The 21480-nt window shown below is 32.0% G+C and overlaps 3 protein-coding genes across 3 annotated transcripts; all 3 read right to left on the bottom strand.

Annotated features, from left to right (window-relative positions):
* Positions 1 to 2713: 2713 nt before the first annotated feature.
* LOC112729781 (protein DOWNY MILDEW RESISTANCE 6-like) lies at positions 2714 to 7598 on the bottom strand. The gene is made up of 4 exons (XM_025779931.3): positions 7343 to 7598; positions 6732 to 6985; positions 3750 to 4071; positions 2714 to 3143 (listed from the first exon to the last, which is right to left on the bottom strand). The coding sequence occupies exons 1-4, from the start codon at positions 7553 to 7555 to the stop codon at positions 2901 to 2903; spliced, it is 1032 nt and encodes a 343-aa protein (XP_025635716.1). The 5' UTR covers positions 7556 to 7598; the 3' UTR covers positions 2714 to 2900.
* Positions 7599 to 9737: 2139 nt separating this feature from the next.
* LOC112727029 (protein KINESIN LIGHT CHAIN-RELATED 2) lies at positions 9738 to 12963 on the bottom strand. The gene is made up of 2 exons (XM_025776625.3): positions 11203 to 12963; positions 9738 to 10181 (listed from the first exon to the last, which is right to left on the bottom strand). Exons 1-2 carry the CDS (start codon positions 12861 to 12863, stop codon positions 9947 to 9949), a joined length of 1896 nt encoding a protein of 631 aa, XP_025632410.1. The 5' UTR covers positions 12864 to 12963; the 3' UTR covers positions 9738 to 9946.
* Positions 12964 to 13931: 968 nt separating this feature from the next.
* On the bottom strand, positions 13932 to 21011 carry LOC112727028 (autophagy-related protein 9). The gene is made up of 10 exons (XM_025776623.3): positions 20527 to 21011; positions 18827 to 19467; positions 18404 to 18724; positions 17240 to 17462; positions 16646 to 16825; positions 16327 to 16533; positions 16143 to 16220; positions 15989 to 16059; positions 15777 to 15887; positions 13932 to 15411 (listed from the first exon to the last, which is right to left on the bottom strand). The coding sequence occupies exons 2-10, from the start codon at positions 19399 to 19401 to the stop codon at positions 14556 to 14558; spliced, it is 2622 nt and encodes an 873-aa protein (XP_025632408.1). The 5' UTR covers positions 19402 to 19467; positions 20527 to 21011; the 3' UTR covers positions 13932 to 14555.
* Between the last annotated feature and the right edge of the window lie 469 nt (positions 21012 to 21480).

Genomic DNA, 21480 nt, shown 5'->3' with positions numbered 1-21480 from the left:
AAGTAATCATAGGTGTTGGGACTGACTTAGCATCAATCATGCCTGATTGGTGTAACATCTTTTATGTATTTAGTTTGAGATAAATGATATGCACTAGATTTTAATTTAGTGGCCTCAATTTCTAAAAAATAATTGAAAGTGCGAAGAGATTTCAAAGCAAACATGCCATGTAATTTCTGCATCAATGCAGTGATTTCATTTTGATTATTACCAGTTACCAGTATATCATCAACATAAACTAAAATAAAAATCATAGAAGAATAAGTTTTTTTAGTGAATAAGGAAGGATCTGACCTTGTAGTGAAGCCAAACTTGCTTAAAGCTGCAGATAATGTAATGTACCAAATACGAGGTGCTTGTTTTAATCCATATATAGCTTTATGAAATTTGTAAACAGAGTTAGAGTCACCATTATCAAAGTTTGGTAGTTACTTCATGTATACCACTTCTTGTAATTTGCCATTTAAAAAGACATTATTAAAATCATATTGATTGATAAGCCAATTCATAGAAAGAGCAAGAGTGAGAACCATTCTAATAATGGCAGGTTTAACCACAGAACTATATACCTCAGTAAAATCCAACCCTTCAATTTGATGATTCCCTAAAGCTACAAGACGAGATTTATATACTGAGCTATTTGGGTTTCTTTTAGTGGCATAAACCTATTTGGAACCAATCACAGTAGAATTGGGACTTGGATGAACTAGAGACTAAGTTTGCGTTTGTTCTAAATTTTAAAGTTCAGATAGCATTGCATTCTTTCAGTGTGAAAGTTGTAATGCTTATTTTACTGAAGTAGGTGGTGTTTGTAGACATTGAGGGTTAGTACTTGAAGAGGAAGCAAGTGCACTTAATGCTTTTGGTTTATAAATTCCAGATTTAGATCTAGTGACCAAAGGGTGTTGATTATAAGTACTTTGGGTACGTGTAGCAGAAGGTAACAAGATTTTTTTTTTACCTAAAATAGAAATAGAAGGTTGAGGATCACTGGTATTAGAGGGTTGAAGATCATGATTATTACTAGATTGAGGGGTAGGATTAGTATTAGAATTTGAAAGTGAGGATTGTCGTTGATTGAAATGTTGATCATTATTAGAGTTCAATGGATATGCATCATGATTAGTGGCCATAGAAATTGAAGTAGGTACAGGTAAAAGAGGGATACTTAAAGAAGTTTGAGAGAATTTATTGTTAATGTAAGGAGCAGAGATAGTAGGAAATAATTGAGGATAAGAAAAAGAAGTTTCATCAAAAGTAACATGTCGAGTGATAATTATTTTACCAGTTTTCATTAAACATTTATCCCATTGTGATTAAGTGCATACCCCAAAAAGACAGATAATCGTGATTTGTAAGAGAATTTTGTATCATTGTAAGGTCTTAAAAATGGAAAACATGCACAACCAAAATTTTTTAGAAAAGAGTAATCAGGAACTTGATTATGTAGTAATTCAAAAGGTGAGACATTAGAAGTATTAGGTGAAGGGAGCCTATTTATTAGATAAACATATGATAAAAAAGCATCATCCCAATGAATAAGAGAGATAGAAGCTCTTGCTAACATAGCCATACCAATCTCTACAATGTAACTATGTTTTCTCTCAGCCCTCCCATTTTGTTGATGGGTGTGAGGGCATGAGAATCTATGAACAATACCATGCATAGTTAACCTAAATCCACTTTTGAAAAAGTAATGAAATCAGCCTTAGTCATAACAGAAGATAAAAATAAGGCATAATCTTCATTTAGTCCTTGTGTAATTACAGCAATGTGATCATCAGAAGAAACACTAAATCCAAGAAAAGCAAGAGAATCTATAGTTTGTTGAATTCTTTTTAAATATTCTAAAGCTGTCATTCCTTCTTTCTTGATTGATAGCAATTGTACTCGAAGTTGAGTGATTTAAATCTTGGAGGTTTTTGCAAAATGATCATGAATCTTTTCCCATATCTAATATGCAAAGACACAATCTAGCAGTCAATGAGTTATAGCTCAAATGGTATAGTCTCTCCATACTCACCTAAAATATCGCGGGTGATACAAGAAAAAAAGCTATACTACTAGGCTAAATTGGAATCTTGGTCAATTTTGATTATTGACTTGGTCTTCTCTCTATCACACTACAAACACATCTTGCTATACATATCTTCCAACTATTATATACACACAAAAATTTATTCTCCTAATCATCTCATCATGCATATCAATTTGCACAAAACATAATATAAAATTTATCCATACATCTTAATCTTAATTTTTTTAAAATTAATATAATTTTAGATAAAAATAAATTTACTAATTTTAAAATTTTGAAAATTGCATATATGATTTTTTATTTTTTAAACCACATAATAATATTTACTTAAACAAATTAAACTCTAATACTTAAAAAAAATCCTTTAACAAAATTAAACTCTGTTTTATTTTTCATGCTAATATAATATGTTGTTGAAGAAAAAAATGAAAAAGAAAAAGTTATGCAATAACGGAGCACTGCTACTCATGTATTATATAATGCAAATTTTAACAAGAATATTGCTTATATAATTAATTTTGACAATTATACAAAAAATAAGAAGAATATATATTATAAGTCCCACATAACAAATCAAATTTATTTAAAATACATTTCCCCCCTACCTTTGAAATATATAGTTGCCAAGGATGGATTATTGAATTGGATCAATCAATAAAAAGACACTATTAACTATTAAGCATTATCAAATGCATGGTTATTCCATATATTTAATAATAACAAGCAAAAACTGCTAAACGATTCTCATACAACATATTTCATTTATCTATTATTGTTTTTTCTTTTGGACTAATTCTTTACATGATTATTAAATCATCCCCCGGTTTTTTTCTTAACAGAACATTATTTCATAGTTATTTTTTTAAGCTAGAAATGATTCCATCACCACTTCAGTATCACCCTTCTCAGCAATGTAGTATGATCTAAAATCCTTATATTTGAAAGACTTGAAAAGTGGTGGATGATATTCATCAATGAAAGCTTGTGCTGGCTCTATGAAAGAATCATCTAAAGGTGCAACAAAAAATGCAGCAGTTGTGCGAGCATCACTTGAATTTGTCACAACCCTGTGATCACAACATTGTAGCCTCCCATTACTTATTATCTGTAATTCAAAGTAAGTATCCATATCTCAATAATAATAATAATAATAATAATAATAATAATAATAATAATAATAATGTCTACCAAATTTGGTAGATCACAATATTTCAGACTAAGTGCTTGTGTGTGTTTTTTTCAGCTATAGAATCGGTCGGTAATTTTTATGGGTTGTTATTTATAATTTTTAAAAATAATTCATGACATCTTATTAGAGAATTTTCAAGAGTAAATAATAAAGAATAGAATAAAGTGATAAAAAAAAATTTTTTGAAAATTTATACTTTGGACAAATTAATCATTTTGGACAAATTAGTTTTAAAAAAAATATTAATAAAATTGTTCAGAATAGTAGATGTGGATAAGTTACGTTCAAAATAATTAAATAACATATTTTACCATGATAACAGAGAGTAACCTAAAGATACGTTCACATCTGCTATCGTGGAGGATTTCATTGGTATACTTTTTTTTTCTTCAAAAATTAATTTATTTAAAATGTAAATTTTTAGAGATCTATTTATCACTTTATTCTAAAGAATAATTAAAAGAAAAAGCGAAGATTCTAAATCATTTTTCTTCTATTATTTCAGAGGTATAGCTAGTGTACCTGTAATTGAAAGCCAACATTGACAAGAAATGCATCAGGAAGAGGTTCAACAGCAATCCATTGTCCATTATGCAAAACTTGAAGGCCAGAAACATAATCTTGTAATAAAATTGTTACAAGGTTAGGATCAGAGTGCTTAGATACTCCCAATGTTAAACTTGGCTCAGGGCATGCTGGGTAATGATTCAATGACACCAACATTGATCCACTAAGCCCCCCTTTCTCAAAATATTCACATTCCAAACCAACCCCTTCACTAATCAACCTCAACATTCTTGAAGCCAGCTTTTTAACTTCAACTGAACATGCCCCAACATACTCCCTGCAAACATTATTATATATATATATATATATATATATATATATATATAAAGATTTATTTGTGTAAGAGAGTTTGCACGGTTCTAAGAACCAAATCGAATCGACTTGTTTGACCTGTTAATTGAGAATCAATCACTAAATTGGTTCGATCTAAGATAAAAATCAGTTGGCAACAAACTAGTCAAAATAAAAAATAATCGGTCAAAAATTAGTTAATCAGTCGAATTTCTCTAGTTTTTTAGCGGTTAACTAATTTAAAATAATAAATCACAAAATGATCATTTTTCTTTTTAAAAATTATATAATTTATATATAAATATATTATTTTATTATATTTAGTTCAACTCCAATTGAATTTTGGTTAAACTTTTGAATAATTGAACTTCTAAATTTACTAATTCAATGACCGGTTCGATTTTTAAAATCTTAGTTTACACTATACATTTCAGATGCATATTTTTATTTAATTCAAATAATATAATTCATGATACTTTTTGTGTGAAGCATAAATAATTTCTACATGGCAGAAACAATTTTGCTGGAGATGTGAAACATTTATATTAGAATTTAATTTTGATTCACTGTCACTAATTTTATGTATGCATCTAATCATATAATATCATCGTGTTAGAAAAAATAATTATTTTTATATGGAAAATGCTAGTTGTACAATATTAATCAGTCTTTAATCAATCTTTAACCAGATTTAAATAATATTTAATTATTTTTTTAGTGTAACATATTCTTATTTTGTAGATACATATCTATAATTAGATTTTAATTTAAATTTAAATTTTAAAACCCACCCACTTCTTTGGTGGTTACTATGACTTTGCTTTACTTTCGTAACTTCACGTAACAAATACAGTTTTTTAAATTCCTTATTATACGAGACATTCACACGCATTAGTGAATCCCAAACCAAACAGGATGCCGCCAGCTGAATTCTCCATCTCGTCTTCATTAGTGAAGACTATCACCACTTTTCAGATGAAACACTCTCTCATTTTGCATTGGTGAAAGGTATCATTATTTTTTACACATGTGTTTATGTAATTTGTTAAGAAATATCATGTTCTAACATTTTTAATTATATTTTAATTTAAACATAAAAACACTACTGATTTAATTGGAACAAGGTTGATTTTATTTAATTTTATTAATAAAGTTGTTGCAAATAAAGTACTTTCTACGTAAGTAATTTGAACAAAGAAGCAAAAAACAATCTGGAGTTTAAGAGAGAAGATGTAGTTGATATGGTCATAAAAATTCTGTTGTTATTTATCAATTATAACACATATGATAGTATGATATTTTATTCAAAATATTTTTAAAACACATCCAAAATCAGTCTAACTTTAAATATTTAAATTTAAACGTTAATAATACAATTAATCTTTTGATTTTTTATTCGATCAAATGAATATAATATTTATTATTTAAATTATTAGTTGAATTTTTTTCGATACTTATTAGTTTTCAAAATTATTATAATCAACAATTAATTTAAAATTGTGTTGTTATTTTTCGATTATAACACATCTGATAAATTTTTACGATTTTAGATGTGTTTTAAAATATTTTGTATATAATATCATACTATTAGATGTGTTATCATTGAAAAGTAACGAAAAAATCCAACCAATAATTTAAATAATAAATATTAGATGCATTTTATCGAATCAAAAATCAAAAGATTAATTGTATTATGTACGTTTTTATTTAAAAACTAGAATTTAACGATTTTGAAAACGTTTATATCTAAAAACTAGATTTTTATCATTTTAGATATGTTTTAAGAATATTTTGTATATAATATCATACTATTAGATGTGTTATAATTGAAAAATAAAAACACATTTTTTTATGACTATATCAGCTACATCTTCTCTTGTAAACTCTAGATTACTCTTTGCTTCTTTACTCAAACTAATTAAGTACACGTCCTGAATCGTAATAATCCACGCTAATTACTTGTACAAGTTCTTATCTTTATTCTCATCCCAATAAATAGATGTATTTCTTTTAATTTCAGTGTAACCAGCCCATGCAACCAACCCAACAAGCTAATTGACTATGAAAGCTATGCAACAAAAATAACATCTTTCTATCATTAACACACTACTAAATAGAACTTAATCATAATTTCTTTGCACCCGTCAGAGTTAATTCATTCTAAAAAGTAAAAAACCTTTAGAATTTTAAAAGTTAAATTTTAAATTTTGAGTAATTTGAATTTTAGATGTGTATTTAAATTATAAAATATTATTATATCAAATTTAAAACAGAAATTTAAGATTTAAATTTTAAATGTTAGTTTGATTTAATTTGAATTTTAAATATGAATTTAATTTTTAAAGACACTAAATCTATTTACAATTTTTAGATGTGTTAGTTTTATTTTTTTTAAATTACTGTAAGAAAAGGCTGAAAATTGTACCATATTTAAAGGATACCTAGTTGAACCGTTTTTATATTAATCACGTAAATAATTATCCAAATGAGTATATGCGATTAAATGACTATATAAAACGTTTCTAACGTGTATTAAAATTAAACTCTATATTATATATATAAGTATAGGAAGGATAATGATGATATTTTTTTAATATTAAGAGTTCAATAATTTTAGTGGGAAAAAAAACAAGATTACATATATACCTGTACTTAGTTGGATTTTGAGGCCACAAATGTTGCCATTGGTCCAAAGGATGACATGGATGGATAAAACTGTCTCTCCATAAATGAAGATTATCATCAGTTGCATATGTAGGTCTACTTGTATATAATCTGCATGGTTTCAAAGGATCTTCTGAATACAGCTTTTGCTTATACTCATCACCCATCTCAAATAATTCCTTCATAACTTTCCTTGTTTCTTTCATTAGATTTATGTCTACCCCATGGTTGATAACCTAATTCAATAATATATACCATATATTATATTTCCATCAAAACACTATATATAACACTAAAATAAATAAAAATAATCATCTATTTATAATTGATAAAATATATTTTTGTTTCTAATTTCTTAGATTTTTTTAAAAAATATTCTTAACGTTTAATTTCATTCAATTTTGTTTCTAATGTTTTTAATTTATGCTAAAATTATACCTGGATATTAACCCCATCTAAAATGTTTGAAACAAAATTGAATAAAATTAAACATTACTTTTTTTTTTGGAAAAAATTACAAATGTCAAAGACAAAAAACATACTTTACTCGTTTAAAATTTATGCTAAGGAAAGAAAAGGACTTGGCATAAAACCTGAAAGAATCCAAACTCCTCAGAAGCCTTGATAATTTTTTGAATAGTTTGAAACCTATGATGATGATTCTCAAGTTCACTGAGATCAATAACAGGTATATTGGTGGTGAAGGAGATTTTGAGGTTGTTTCCTGGTCTTAATTCTGGTGGAAATATGTAATTATGAGGGAGAGCCTTAACATTATTTCCCCAACTTGAAACTAGTTTCTCCATCACCCCTTTGATGATTTAATTTCTTCCTTAGATTAACTTTTATGAGAATGAGACTAAGGCAAAAATGGAGAGGGAGTTAGTTGTATTAATAGAGATAGAAGAACAAATTAAAACAAGTTGTGTATTATTATATATAGTTTAATTTTAATATACTAACAGTATAAAACTTTTTATACAGTTATACAATCACAATCATTTTTTTAAATGATTATTCACGCAATTAATATAGAATGTAATTATTTTTACTAATATGACATTATGTGATTAAATACACATATAAAATAATTTTACATTGATAGGCATCAAAATTAAATTCTATTATATATTCATTAATTCTTTTGACTTAAGATCACAGTCGTCTTATTAATTAATTGGCATTTCTTTCTTGTTGGTTAATCAAATGTACCAAAGTTCTTATATAAATTCATTTCATCGAACCTGATCTCATTAAATTATATTTCTTACGATTGTTTTAGTTACCGAATTATAATTCTTTTTATAGTTATTTTTATTTGTCTTAGTGCAATTAACTGATTCTTCCAATGGTCTTCATACCAAAAGTCAAATACTGAAATTCAAATTTTTATATCTTTTACACAGCTTTCAATAGTTGCCGGCCTGCTCCACCCATCTCATAGGAGACTTCGAACAAAAACAGAAAAAAAAAAAAAAGTCACATTACTGCTATAGAAGAATAAATTTCTGGTTACTAAGATATAGTTAGTTTATCATAGGACTGACAATGAGTAGGGCAATATAGAATTTAGACTCAAACCTAACATTATTTGTGGGTAAAAAATTTTTTTAAAATTCAACCATATTCTATCTATAGGTTGAGAATCTCTCAACTAGGGGTGGCAACATGTACCGGTGTACCCTACCCGCGGATACCCAATCCGACCCTACCCGGTCGGATAGGATTGCCAACCTGATCCGCAGCAGGTAGGGTAAGGTGCAGGTAGGGTAGGGTGCAGGTCGGATAGGATGCGGATTGAGCTTCAACCCTACTCGACCAACTCGCACCCTATATATGTATATGTTATATACTTATATAGAAATATGTTTCAAGTGAATGTTGATTCAAAGATCTCTCACTAGATGCAAAAAATTCTTAGCCACTAAAAGAAGATCATTAATTGATAATTTAATACTTTTTTTTTTTTACATAAAAGTCCGTTCAAATTATCATCAAGTTATATAATAATGTTGCATCCTTTTTCTAACCCGCGGGTAGGGTCAAGTATCCGCGGGTTAAGAATGGATAGGGTTAGGGTTGAGATATTCTCAATCCACGGGTAAGGTAGGGTTGAGTTTATATAAAATTCTCAACCCGCAAGTAGGGTTAGGGTTGACTTCAACCCTACTCTACCCTACCCATTGCCACCCCTACTATCAACCCTAACTCTACCCGCACCCTAAAATTCTCAACCCGACTTTATCTGTAGAAAAATAAAAATTTTTCAAGCAAATATAAAATTCAATCATTCCATATTTCATACAAATTAATAAAATAAAAAATACAAAACTAAAAAACTAAATTCAAATTAAAAACAATAAAATCTTTAAAATCCAGCATAAAATTACAAATAACATGATCATCAAATTTTTAATAAAATTAAAATAACACAAATAAAGATAAATGTCTTGTTACTCTTTTTCTAACTCTAAGTTCTTGCAACATTAGTCTTTAAATAACAACCGTACTAAATTAGTAGTTTAAATACTTAGCTTAGTGATTACTTTGAGAGATAGGGACTAAATTAACTTTTTGTATTATGTTTGATGTAAAATGTACTAGCCTGAATTATGTCAAAGTATCATATTCGGTTTAAGATAACTATGAAGATTGATGGGTAGGATAAATTTGAAATTTAAAAAATTAAATAAAAATATTTTTTTTAAAAAAATGTTATTAAAATTTCAGGTTTTAGTCTCAGAAATTTCAGTTTGAAGATACTTAAAGAGACTGAAATTTTAGTTCCAATCTCTGACCATCAAACACAATACTAAATCTCAGTCCCAACACAAACACTGCCTTATTGATGTGGCTTTACAACATCTACTACAGCTGGAAAAAGAACAATTTTCTTACTTTCTCTCCAAAGGTGAACAATCATCAATCCATAAGAAAGCACAAAGATATATTGGTGCTTGCTAGCAAATAATAAGGGACACAAACAAATAACGGAAGTAGTATTGTTATTATATTATTTGAAGGAAAAAAATAAAAAAGAATTCTGAATAAAATGATCAAGATATGACTACAGCTAAGTTACAGTAATTACCTATAAAACCTGTAAGAAAACTTCAAAACCAGCAATGAGTTTCTAAATGCCAATCCTATAGAAACTCCTTGGCATATGCAGTGGCAATGTGAAAACATGAAGTCTGCTATGCTTTCCCGGATCGATGTAATGGCATTCCGGATTGGGAGCTCCTGGAAGCAGCTGGTGAATGAGGTAAGGGCAAAGCCTTCGTAGGAGACTCGGTGACAGATGTGCCTCGCGCTTTTCTCTTTAGTTGCTCAAGAAGCCGGTGGGCTTCCCGAAGTTCTTCTTCTGCACTTCCTCCGTGGTTTTCCCACGCATCGATAACTTGCTGTTGAAATTCGATTGCAATGCCATAGCTGCAATTTCAAGATAAAATTTTATTTAAAAAACAGTATGGAATCAATTATCAGTTGTCAAAAACCATGACATAAATGTGTAGTTCAACAATGTGCCCGATGAGATCATCCATCGAGTAAAGATCACACGGGCGAGTCTGTTGAGAAGCAACTTCCAGAATTTATATTAAGGAAGTCGTGTTACTGTCGCAAACGAAGAAATTGCCTCAAAACTTTCGTGACAAGCACGGTTTTGGGACAGAGTGCGTTTGCTTGTTCTGGAGGTCTCAGTCAGAGAAAAATCTCAAAAACTAAGAGAAAGACATAGAAATGATAGAGAAAGACATAGAAATGATAAAGGGCCAGAAAGATCAAGAAGAATCAAATTTGATAGCGGAAGTTTTGGTGAGGATGGATTTAATAGACATCTGGACCATAGCAGCACATGGGAAGACTTAAAATCCGTTGCCACCCAAAGTCTCTAAACCAAATAGTACATGGGAATTGAAACAAGGATTTTATCTTTATCTTTAGACTCCCTTAAATTTCATCAAATATTTGAAGAATACAATTCCATGCTGTGCAACCAAGTATTGAAATGAGGATAGCCATGTACAACAACAACAACAGAATCTTATCCCACTAAGTGGAGTCGACTACATGCCAATACATCCCGTCATTATCATATATGCAGTGACGTCATTTACTTTATAGCTGATAAGAACTACATATGAGAGAGAAGAACTATTCATTACTAACTTTTGCTTCAAAACAGCATATATAAAGATAATGAGAAAACACATGGAGACACATTAACTATTGTACACTCATATGCATGAGAACTCAGCCATCCAAGAAATTCGTAGAAACAGTTTCAATGGACTCTGGTCAGCACACTATTTAGACTTTGGACCAATACAAGTAATAAGATCACATATATTATATATTATAGTAAGTCACCCAAAACAAGATGTTCTCACAACCGAAAACACAAGATAACAAGTATAAAGATATGACATCTAACCAAGAATGTCATTCATACCTTCCCATCTCACCATAAGCCTTTGAGAGGTTCTGGCATGCTTCAATTGCATCTACATGGTGCGGACCAAGGGCTACATCCATGATGTCCTTCGCAACTGCAAACATCTGTGCAGCAGACTGGGGTCTATCCAACTCTAAATATGCTGCTCCCAAATTGTTGTAAATATAACCGACTCCAAAATGCTTTGGACCAAAGCTGTCTTTCAATCTTTCGGCAGCACTTTCCAAACAAGGAATAGCCTGCTCCACCTTACCAGTCAGCAAGAGTAACCACCCTATTCTGGCGGAGATACTTCCCTCAGAGTGCTGCTCTTGTGGGAGCTTCTCGAGCAAAGCAAGTGCCCTCTTCAGCAAGGAAATTGCTGTTTCAAACTGGTTCATGGTTTCATACAGCATTGATATCTCCGAGTATGCCTCAGCAACTTCCACAGGAGATATCCTTTCTCTTTTGTCAAGAATCCCAAGACAAATCTCCAAACATTTCTTGCAGTCTGTGAACTTCTCCTGATTGCATAACGCCTTTGCCATCGACAAGAGCACAAGTGCTCTGGTCTCACTGTCCTTGTCCGTCTGCTGAACAACATTCGTCAAGGCACCGACGGCCTCATCATACCTCCCTAAAGCAATCATCATATTCGCAGCATCAATTTCAGCGCGCAACAAATCATCATTAAGGTTCCAATTCTTCAAAACCCTCTGCGCCCAGACATTCTGCTCCAGCGCCTTCTCGTGCTCATCCAACCCACTATAAATAATCCCAAGAAGCTTCCTATCGCGTGCAACCTCAACCGAATTCCTCCCCAAGTGCTTCTCATGTATCTCCAGCGCCTTCGTACAATACTGCAGTGCCTCCTTGAAGTTCAAAACCGCGACATAAGCCTCCGCCATTTCGCGATTCGCCTTCCCCAATTCCACTGCATCTTCCTCAAAAGTCTCCTCCTTAATCTCCAAACACTTCCTAAGATTCTCAAGTGCCTCCTCCCTCCTCCCCATGGCATTCTTAACATTCGCCAGCTCGAGCTGAACCGCATGAAGCACCGGCCTAACATCGTCAACGCTAGCAAAACCCTCAACTTGCAACCTACCCAAAACCCTATTAGCCCTGTTAAGGTATCCTAAACTATCAGCAAACCTTTTCAATCCAAAATTAACAGACCCCAACAACTGCAATGCCATTGCAACAGTCAATTTAGGTTTGTTATCACTATCATCACTATCCAAAGCCTTTAATGCCCTATGAGCAAAAGAAAGAGCTTTTTCAGGGTCCTCACCTTCTTGTTCAAGTTTTAGACCAATCTTCAAAGAAGCCAAACCAAGCTCTCTCTCTTCAAAAACACGTTCCATTTCGTTGAAAATTTTCACCATTTCCGATGAGGTCTCTGCTGACTCAAAAGCCTCTTCAAGGTTCGATTTTTCCATGCTTTTTCGCTGCCTTGAGGGCACCTGAGAGGTCCTCTCGACGAGAGTGCTCGTGTTTCGAAATGGGATGGCGATAAAATCGTTTTTTTCGGCGAGAAATTGGTGGCGATTCGTGCATTGGTTGTTGTTGAAGAGTGAATTTGAAGTGCGTGTTTTGGGAACGAGAGAAGAAGACAAGGAAGTTGATCTGCGACGAGTGAGAAGAGAGAAGAACGCGATTGAATTCGAGACCTTTCTCATGTTTTCTGTTGATGGTGAATCAAATCGCTTTGTGCTGTTTGGTTGATACTGTTAAACCTTTGCAAAACCCTCCATTGATCAGAATCATCAAAACTCAAGTGTCTCAAACGACGTCGTATATTAATTTATTAAAAAATGTGAAAAAATAATATAATCTTAAAATAAATTTGAAACCAATTTTATATATTTTATTTTAATAATATAAATTATTTTTATATAATTATATAAAAGTTAACTTAAATAAAAAAATACAAAAATATTATTCTTACATTAAAATTAGTCGCTAAAATAACAACTAATGTATTTTATCGTAATTTATTTTCTTCTATAAAGTTTAAACTTCAACATGTCTTTACACTCTTTATGGGCAATATAATAAATTAATAACCCCTAACAAGTTGAAATATTATTTTTAAATTAATCATAAAAAGTTCGAGAACTAAATATCTTGATGTATGCAGGCAACATTTTTGAAGCACTTAATATGAAAAACAATGTTGCAGATAAATTATGTATAAATGATTAAATGTAATAAAAAAATGCTTTATAAATGTTTTAAATTAATCATCACATATTTATGAATATTTATATATGTTTCACAAGTGTTGTTTCGTAGAGTATTCAAACATAAAAATAATCAAATATTTTATGGTGAAATAATCAAACTATATCGCAGTATAATAATAAAAAATTTCATGAGTGTAAGGTCACCTATATATATATATATATCACCTAATATTTCTCTATTATAATTAATCCTAATCACCAAAAAAAATAGACATGCACTTTTTAGTAAATATCAAAAATTAATTTTTACAAATTCAAGGGGCCAAATCATAATTTATAAAAAAAATTATAAAATTTTCCTAAAGACTCTTGTTAAACTTACTTCAATTATAAAATTTTCAAAAATTCTTTTCTTCATTAAATGCATGCATAATATATTCAAAATTTCAAATATTTTAAAACACTATACCTTTTTTAAAATTTTTGGATTCTTTAAAAGTTAAAACCTGAAAGGTCGCCTTAGAAGTATAAAAAGTTAAAAACAAACCCTTGTAGGTTCACTCTTGGTCCTTCCAAATTCCAACACTGCAATACAATCTAATTAATCTTCAAATTCCAATGAATCTATTTACATCAAAGAATATTGTTTCTAATTTGCATACTGGTAAACAAAGAAAGGCAATCATGACATGGAAAGGAACAAACCATAAGAACTTTGGATTTACAGTGCTTGGAAAGCAGAACCTCCCAAACAAACATTCCTCTATTTTTCAAAATAAACAAGGTTAACACTCACATGCAGTTGTATTCATATGAAGTTGGTAGTCAAAAACCAATAAATAATTTGACTAAATTGTCATCTACCGTTTCTCGACTATCAACTTCATATAAAAACAACTGTATGTAAGTTTCTACCAATAAATAAATGCCGCTTCGACTAAATTGTTATATTAATTGGTTTCTATTTTCATTTTCAAAATTTTGTCCAAGGAAAAATAAAAAACAAATGAAAACAATGAAATTATGTTTCCACTGTTATCTGGTTTTCCTTCACAAAATTTTGAAAAGAAGAAAAAATTCGATTGAGCCGTGACGTATCCAAATACATTGATTTTTGCATGTCCTAATTTAGTCAAAACGACAATTATTTTGAAAGAGAGAACAATGAAATGACAAAGCCTTCACTCAAAAGCTTCTAGAAATGTTTGGATTTATAGTGTGATTTTCTGGAGGTGCGCTATAAATATCATCAAAATGAAGATTCATCGCTCCTGCTTCTAAGTCATCTATGAGTGCTGTTCTTGAGAGTTGGTGATTATAATCTCTCCAGTGCAAGTTTTGTTGTTCTTCTTCATCTTGACCCTCTGACCCTCTATCAGAAAATCTGTCATGGTAATTAAAAGCATTTTGGTGATTGAAATCCGGAGGCTCGAAGAAGCTTGTTTGACCTTGGCCGCCCTGCCCCTGACGGCTTCTAGCCCACCAATGGCTCCGTGTCGTGGGCAGCAGATTGTTCGCATTTCGATCCTCAATCAGGCTTTCCTTAAAGATGGGAGCTGAAGTGGAAGCCCCGAGATGAGAAGTGGCTCGATCGTCACAAAAGTCATTCAAGTAATGTTCGTAGCCAGGTTCGTTTTGTGTCGTGTTGGAAGCCATCCAATTTCCGGGATGATGCTCGGTTACTTCAAATGGATCGTCCTGAATATCCCTCGATGTCACGCCATGTGGTTGAGAAGCATAGTACCAATCGAGAAGATAGGGATGGTTGTTTGGATTAGACTCGATCAGCCACAACGAACCTAAATGATTGCCGGTTGCAAACGGCATATCCCGGGACACAAACCTGTTTCTGTCTCCATTGCTTCCAAAGTTAGGGCTACATCTCCATGTTCTAGGAGGGGAATATATGTCCCTGTCTCCGTATCCGTGTCCTTGTCCGTGTCCGTGTCCATGTAACTTTTGTTCTCTGAAGGTTTTCAGATTTAGCAAGACTTGCTTCCCTTCAGCATTTGGTTCCCATGAAGGGTAACTACTCTGAAAGCTGCAATGACACGGTTAAGTTTACGAATATTAATTTATGCAAGAATGAAAGTCGGTTTATCAAAACAGTCAAGGACTTTTCAGATAGAAGGGCAGCCAGTGAACAAGCATCTCGCGTTAATAGTGTCCAGGGAAGGGCCGTATCCAAAGGGTGTAATGTACGCAGCCTAACTTGATAATCACATCAGTGATTGTTTCTACGGCTTGAACCCGTGACCTTAAGGTCACACGGAGACAACTCAACAGTTGCTCCAAGGCTCCCCCTCACATAGAAGATGTATTGGAAATTTATCACATGGAATGTTTCCTAAAGTTAGATTCAAATTTATGTGAAATGCTTCTACATGAATTTGGTCATGAACATACCTCAAAAATGATTTCTCCATCTTGCCCTGAGAACTCCTCCGGCTGCGAGGCGCATTGTAAGGGGAACCATAACTACTGTTTCCATGCTCTTGAAAATTGAAGACGCTGAAACTGTGACAATATCATACAACAAAACATAGTTAATATTGTCTTCCTAAGTCCAAAGAAGAGAGGATCCAAACCGAAAAAGAATAAATTTATAGTTAGCTAACCTGCAAACATGACCAACACCTTCAACATCCACAGTGAAGTCTTGAATGAACTGCAATATATCATCAACTCGCTGCAAATTGAAAAAAAAAAGTTAATATATTATATATTACATGGCATAATTAGTAAATATGTCTAAATAAATATGACAATGACCTTCGGAACAACGAACAGAAGTAAGTATGGAGTGAGGAAAATTGAAGCCATCTCCTCGAGTAACATCATCCCAGTATACTGCATCACATAAGAAAAAACATGGTATCATTAGAAGCGGCATTAAAACCTATGCAATAGTGTAAACAAAAAATAACATAGAAGGATCGGTATAGCTAGAGAGTACCTGGAATAAGGTTTCGAACTCAATTCGAACCATTTCAGTACTTTCTTTGCCACGCCATCTCTTTGGCATATAATGTGTATGATGAACTACCATAGACATTGCTCCTTCGGGGTCTAAGACCAGAAGCTCATTCGAAATTGCAGCCCGGCTAATGGCAGTTATAGTTCCAAAAACAGCAGCATACCAAAACAAGTTCCGACCAAATATCTGCATTGTTTTTATGTTTTGAGATGAGATTAAACGTTAAGAAAGTTATTATTAATCACTGTCCTGGCATGTTTGTATCTTAGCATCAGCAAATGCAGAGAGTAATACTTACATGACCCTCGAGCAGAGACTCGTCCAGGAAAGCGATGATGATAAGGATTGCAGCAAAGCCACCGGATACAAAAGAGATGAATTTTGCAATGATGGATATGATAGGCGTAGGAAACTGCTTCAGATAATCAGAAGCATGTACTACACTGCTATTAATCCGATGCTTGAAGAAATGTTCCACCTATAACATGTATTATTGTTAATCTTGAGCACAAAAGCAAGAGAAAATACAAGGGACATTATGACCAGAATCGTAACAAGAACCTATCACTACAAAGCTAGTGATAGCTGTACAGAATATGAATTCCAAACAAGTAATAATATATCATGAATGCAAGATTGCAAATTTTTTACCATATTCAAAATGCATGCAATGACACACATGCCAAATCGAGAAAAATATCGTATTCCTATGAGTAATAGTTGATTACCATTCAATAAGGATTATTCTGTTCACCTTTGCTAGTACTATTTTATTTTATTTTATATTTTTGGTGACTAGCATAATTCTTTTATTTAAAGATACTAACATGGCTCTCATGCAAAAGGTAAAAGACCCAGGGAAAGGAAAGGCTCAAGAACATAATGATGATACCTCATTGAATTCCCTAAAGATCCACCTTGACAAATTTGACCATCTTCGAGATGAAGCTGTACTTGGGTGATTATAAAATTGTTCAGCATGCCTTAGGAAGAGATATACTAGCATGAATATGACAAGAAATGGAGAAAGGAAAAGCATTGCAAGCCCCACAACCGTAAGCCTCTTCCTTAATGTCCTTGGATTCGACACAAAATCCCTTCGGACGTAAAAGTTTCTGTGGAGAAAGCATGTTCAAAGAAGAAAACATTAATTAAAAATGAAATGATAAAATGAACACCCTCATATAAATCACTTAAATATATCGCCACATAAATGATATATTGATATAATGAAAATTATAACGCGAACCATGAGTATCCAAAGCATTTTAGCTAAAGAGAATACGGTTTAACAGTTATTAAAATAGAATAGTGTCAAATAGGTTAGAGAAGTATCATTCAATTAGCACACAAACTTCAGGTCAAAGAGTTATTCATTTTCAGTTAGTGCATTAACCATTTTCGGTTAGTGCATTAACCGAAAAAGGCCAATCTCTTTCTCTCTGTTTAGGCTCTACTGTCTATCATTCACAATTTTACTATTTTGACATTACAACAAAAAACAAATTTCATTACTTGCCAAATTAAACATATAAATGTTAACCCCATTAAATTAGAAATTTAAGTATTCAACACATTTAATTGAAATATAAGGGTACATTTAGTTTGCGTTTTCATTTTCTATTTTCATTTTCAGTGTTATCTGTTTTCTGGATTTTGTGAATGAAAAAGTGAAAACAGTGAAAACAATAAAATCCTATTTTCTATTTTCACCTCCTGTTTTCACTTTTTCTTTCACAAAATCCAGAAAACAGAAAACACTAAAAAATGAAAACAGAAAATGAAAACGCAAACCAAGCGCACCCTAAGAATGCAAAAGATAACCCTGTTAATGTGTAGTTTGTAAACAGCAATATATGGCATTTTACAGCTCTACATAAGGATTAAAAAAAAGGATTTAAGGTTTTTCAGGGATTTGTTTAAGGCCATGTATTAACAAGTTGTGGTATCAATAGTTTCTTCGTGAGGACCCCTAATCTTCTGTTGTATACACACACAACTGACTGATATGGAATACACTGCTTATACAACAAAAGGATATGCATATAATATTTACCTATCAAACATGCTTTGCAGTATGCACCAATTCAAAGTCCACTCTAGGGTCTTGGTTAGTATTAGACGATGCTCTATTCCATTTGGATCAGATTTCACTTTAGGACCAGCACCGGGGACCCATTGAGAGATTGGAAAAGCAAGCACACCCTTGTTAAGCATTCCAATCAAGTAGTTCTCCTTCCGCATCAACCTCATCACCATGTCATGAGCAGAAAGATCCTTTACGACACACAGCTGTCGTGAACTTTGCACCAGAACAACCTTTTCAATAATCGTAGCCCATGGCATGGTTTGAATTTCATTGTCGGTAACATGAAGACTACATAAAATCACAGTAATTAGGCAAAATTAGAAATATTTCATTAATGCAAAAGTGATCACTTCCTTCAAATACATTTAACTGTTTATAGTTCATACTTACCTATCATAGTAAAACTGTCGGATTTCCAGAACATCCTTTAGTTGAGCAAAGAACCTCAAGAAGCAGAATATCCAATATATAGAAAATATTCCTAGGTATCCAACAATGATAACTTTCGTCAGCGTTAGCGGGGTTAAAGGGTGTCTATTAAGAGCTTCTTTAGAAAGATCACAGGGCTTCATTCCGGATTCAACTGCATCCATCCCACATTTCGCATTACGGAGCCCATTCCAATCAACATATAGCAAAAAGAATCCTGAAAAGCATATGGTGAATCCTAGACTAAGAAGTTCAACAATCCACTTTGTAATGATGCACCAAAGCCCCTTTTCACAGTAGTAGCTGTAAAGCCTTTCAAAGAAGAGATCCAAATCAGCGATCGGTTCAACATTTAGGCTCTCGCCATTAAGAAGCCCTGAAGGGCTTTCACTGCCTGGACTCGGTAACCTTCTATAATCAGACAATTCGACCTCTGGTGGAACATCCTGAAGTAAACCTTCTGTTACTGATGATTTACCTTTATTTTTCCATTTGAAGATACTGAAAGAACTTGCATCTCTTTGTCTGCCAAACATTGTTCACAGACACGGAAGGCGGGCATAAACAGCCAGTCCATGCCCCAAATACCTAAATGGTAAATTCTACAAACATTACAAAATCAGAATTAGTATCTTATCTTCCAGAGACAGCACAAAAATAGAAAATTACGAGATACTATGTCATAATTTAGCATTCTAAGCTACAAATTGAACAAGCATTACAAAAATTTATGAGTGTGGGCTGCTGCTAATGCAGTTGTCCTATTCAGACACCCAACACAAGTTCAAAGAGCACAAAATAAATTAGTAACTCAAGAAAAATGGTAAAACTCCTTAAGGACTAAGCTGTTATATCATCGGCTTCAATCAGCTCCATAAAAGATGTTGTCAATGGCATCTATGCTTACGAAAGAATGCATTTATCATAAACTACCTCAAAGCAATTTCCGCACTAGTATAACATATCTATAACAGCACATAACACAATGGACTGAATGTGCAGAAAAAAACCATAAAACATGGCACACGAATGTACGGCCCGAATGCATAGGATCATGTCCAAACTAATCGACAAGAAACAGATAAAGTTTCCGACCTCATCAGCCGTGGACATGCTACAAGAAGATTTGTCCTTTTTTCCCCATTTGGAAAGGCATTGCATATAGGAAGGATTATAAACCTTCTTGTCTTAGCATGAAACTAAAATCCCCGAATAAGTAATAGCTAAGCCTAAGTCACAGAGCATCAAAATTAAGCCAAATAATCCAATACAGTGAGGCGTTTAAGTGAGACACAGCATCAAAAGACAATGCATTGCATTTGCACATATCATGAATGATCACTACACAAAGGGACAAATTCTATATACACCTTTAAACACTAGTAAGCAGAGCTAAACCAGTTAAAATAAATAAATAAAATAAAAGAGAACTAGTCTTGGCAGCAAAACATAATTCCACTAAACAAAAAACGCATAAAAAACAATAATTGTGAAACGCAAGAAACAAAATTAACAATCTTCCTGAATCATTCGCAAACCCTTTATTCAGTATAACGTAAAACCACAGGAAACTGAGCAAAACATGAAAAGGCTGTGCTTTTGAGCAACACCATGATTTAAAAAACAGAAATTTATGCATATAAAGAGGGAAAGGAATTTACCTTGAACTAAGAGGTGGACATGGGGAAAGTGTTGTTGGATAAAAAGAATTTAGGGATACCCAAATAGGTAAATGAAATTGAAAGGCGGAAAAGGGCAGTGAAAGCTGAAGAATTGAAAGGATGAGACAAGTTTGGAAGGTGATTGAATGAAACCAAGCGGTGATTGAAGAAGACAAAGAAAGGAAAAAGAGAAGAAGAAGAGAAAGGGTTTTCTTTTTAATTTTGTTTCTTATGGTTGCGTGGAAGAAGAGGAAATTACAGTGTCAATCAAAAAAATGGAAAACATATTATTAAAAAAAAAATTGATATTTGATATGATATGATTTTGATATAAGGTTTTAATTGACTTTGGTTGTGAAGAAGTTCTTCTCTTCAGCTTTCTAATTCTTGGCTTTGCAACGTAGTTGCGTTGGAAGGAGAGAGGAACAAGAACAACTAAAAACGACTAGGAAGCGTAACACTAGGGTAATTCTTCTTTCTTTTTTTAATTATTTTTTCTTTAAAACTTTAAATACTATTTAATCGCATGACTTTTAAATGTTTTAATTTTGAATTTAACTTTGTCCTTTGTAGTTTCAAATCACAAAAAAAAAAAATACTAAACTAATATAATTTGAAATGAATACTATTTTATTATAAGAATTTAATTTTAATATTCTGTAAATATAAAATAAATTTACACGTATACTCAATCACATAATATAACATGAGTAAAAATAATTTTTTTAATAAAATAATTTTAAATTTGTATCTTCAAATATAAATTTTATCCGAAGATAATCACTTGAAAATAAAATATTATTTTGAGATGCAAATATTATTGTTAGAATTTAACTTCGTAGTTTCCAATCCAAAACTTTAAATATATTTAATTATTTAATATCACATTAATAAAAATAGTTTAATCCCATAACTTTTAAATATTTTAATTTTGAATTTAACAAATAGTTTCAA

Source organism: Arachis hypogaea, chromosome 12, assembly GCF_003086295.3.
Source record: "Arachis hypogaea cultivar Tifrunner chromosome 12, arahy.Tifrunner.gnm2.J5K5, whole genome shotgun sequence".
NCBI lineage: Eukaryota > Viridiplantae > Streptophyta > Magnoliopsida > Fabales > Fabaceae > Arachis > Arachis hypogaea.
This window is presented reverse-complemented; position numbering and strand designations above follow the sequence as displayed.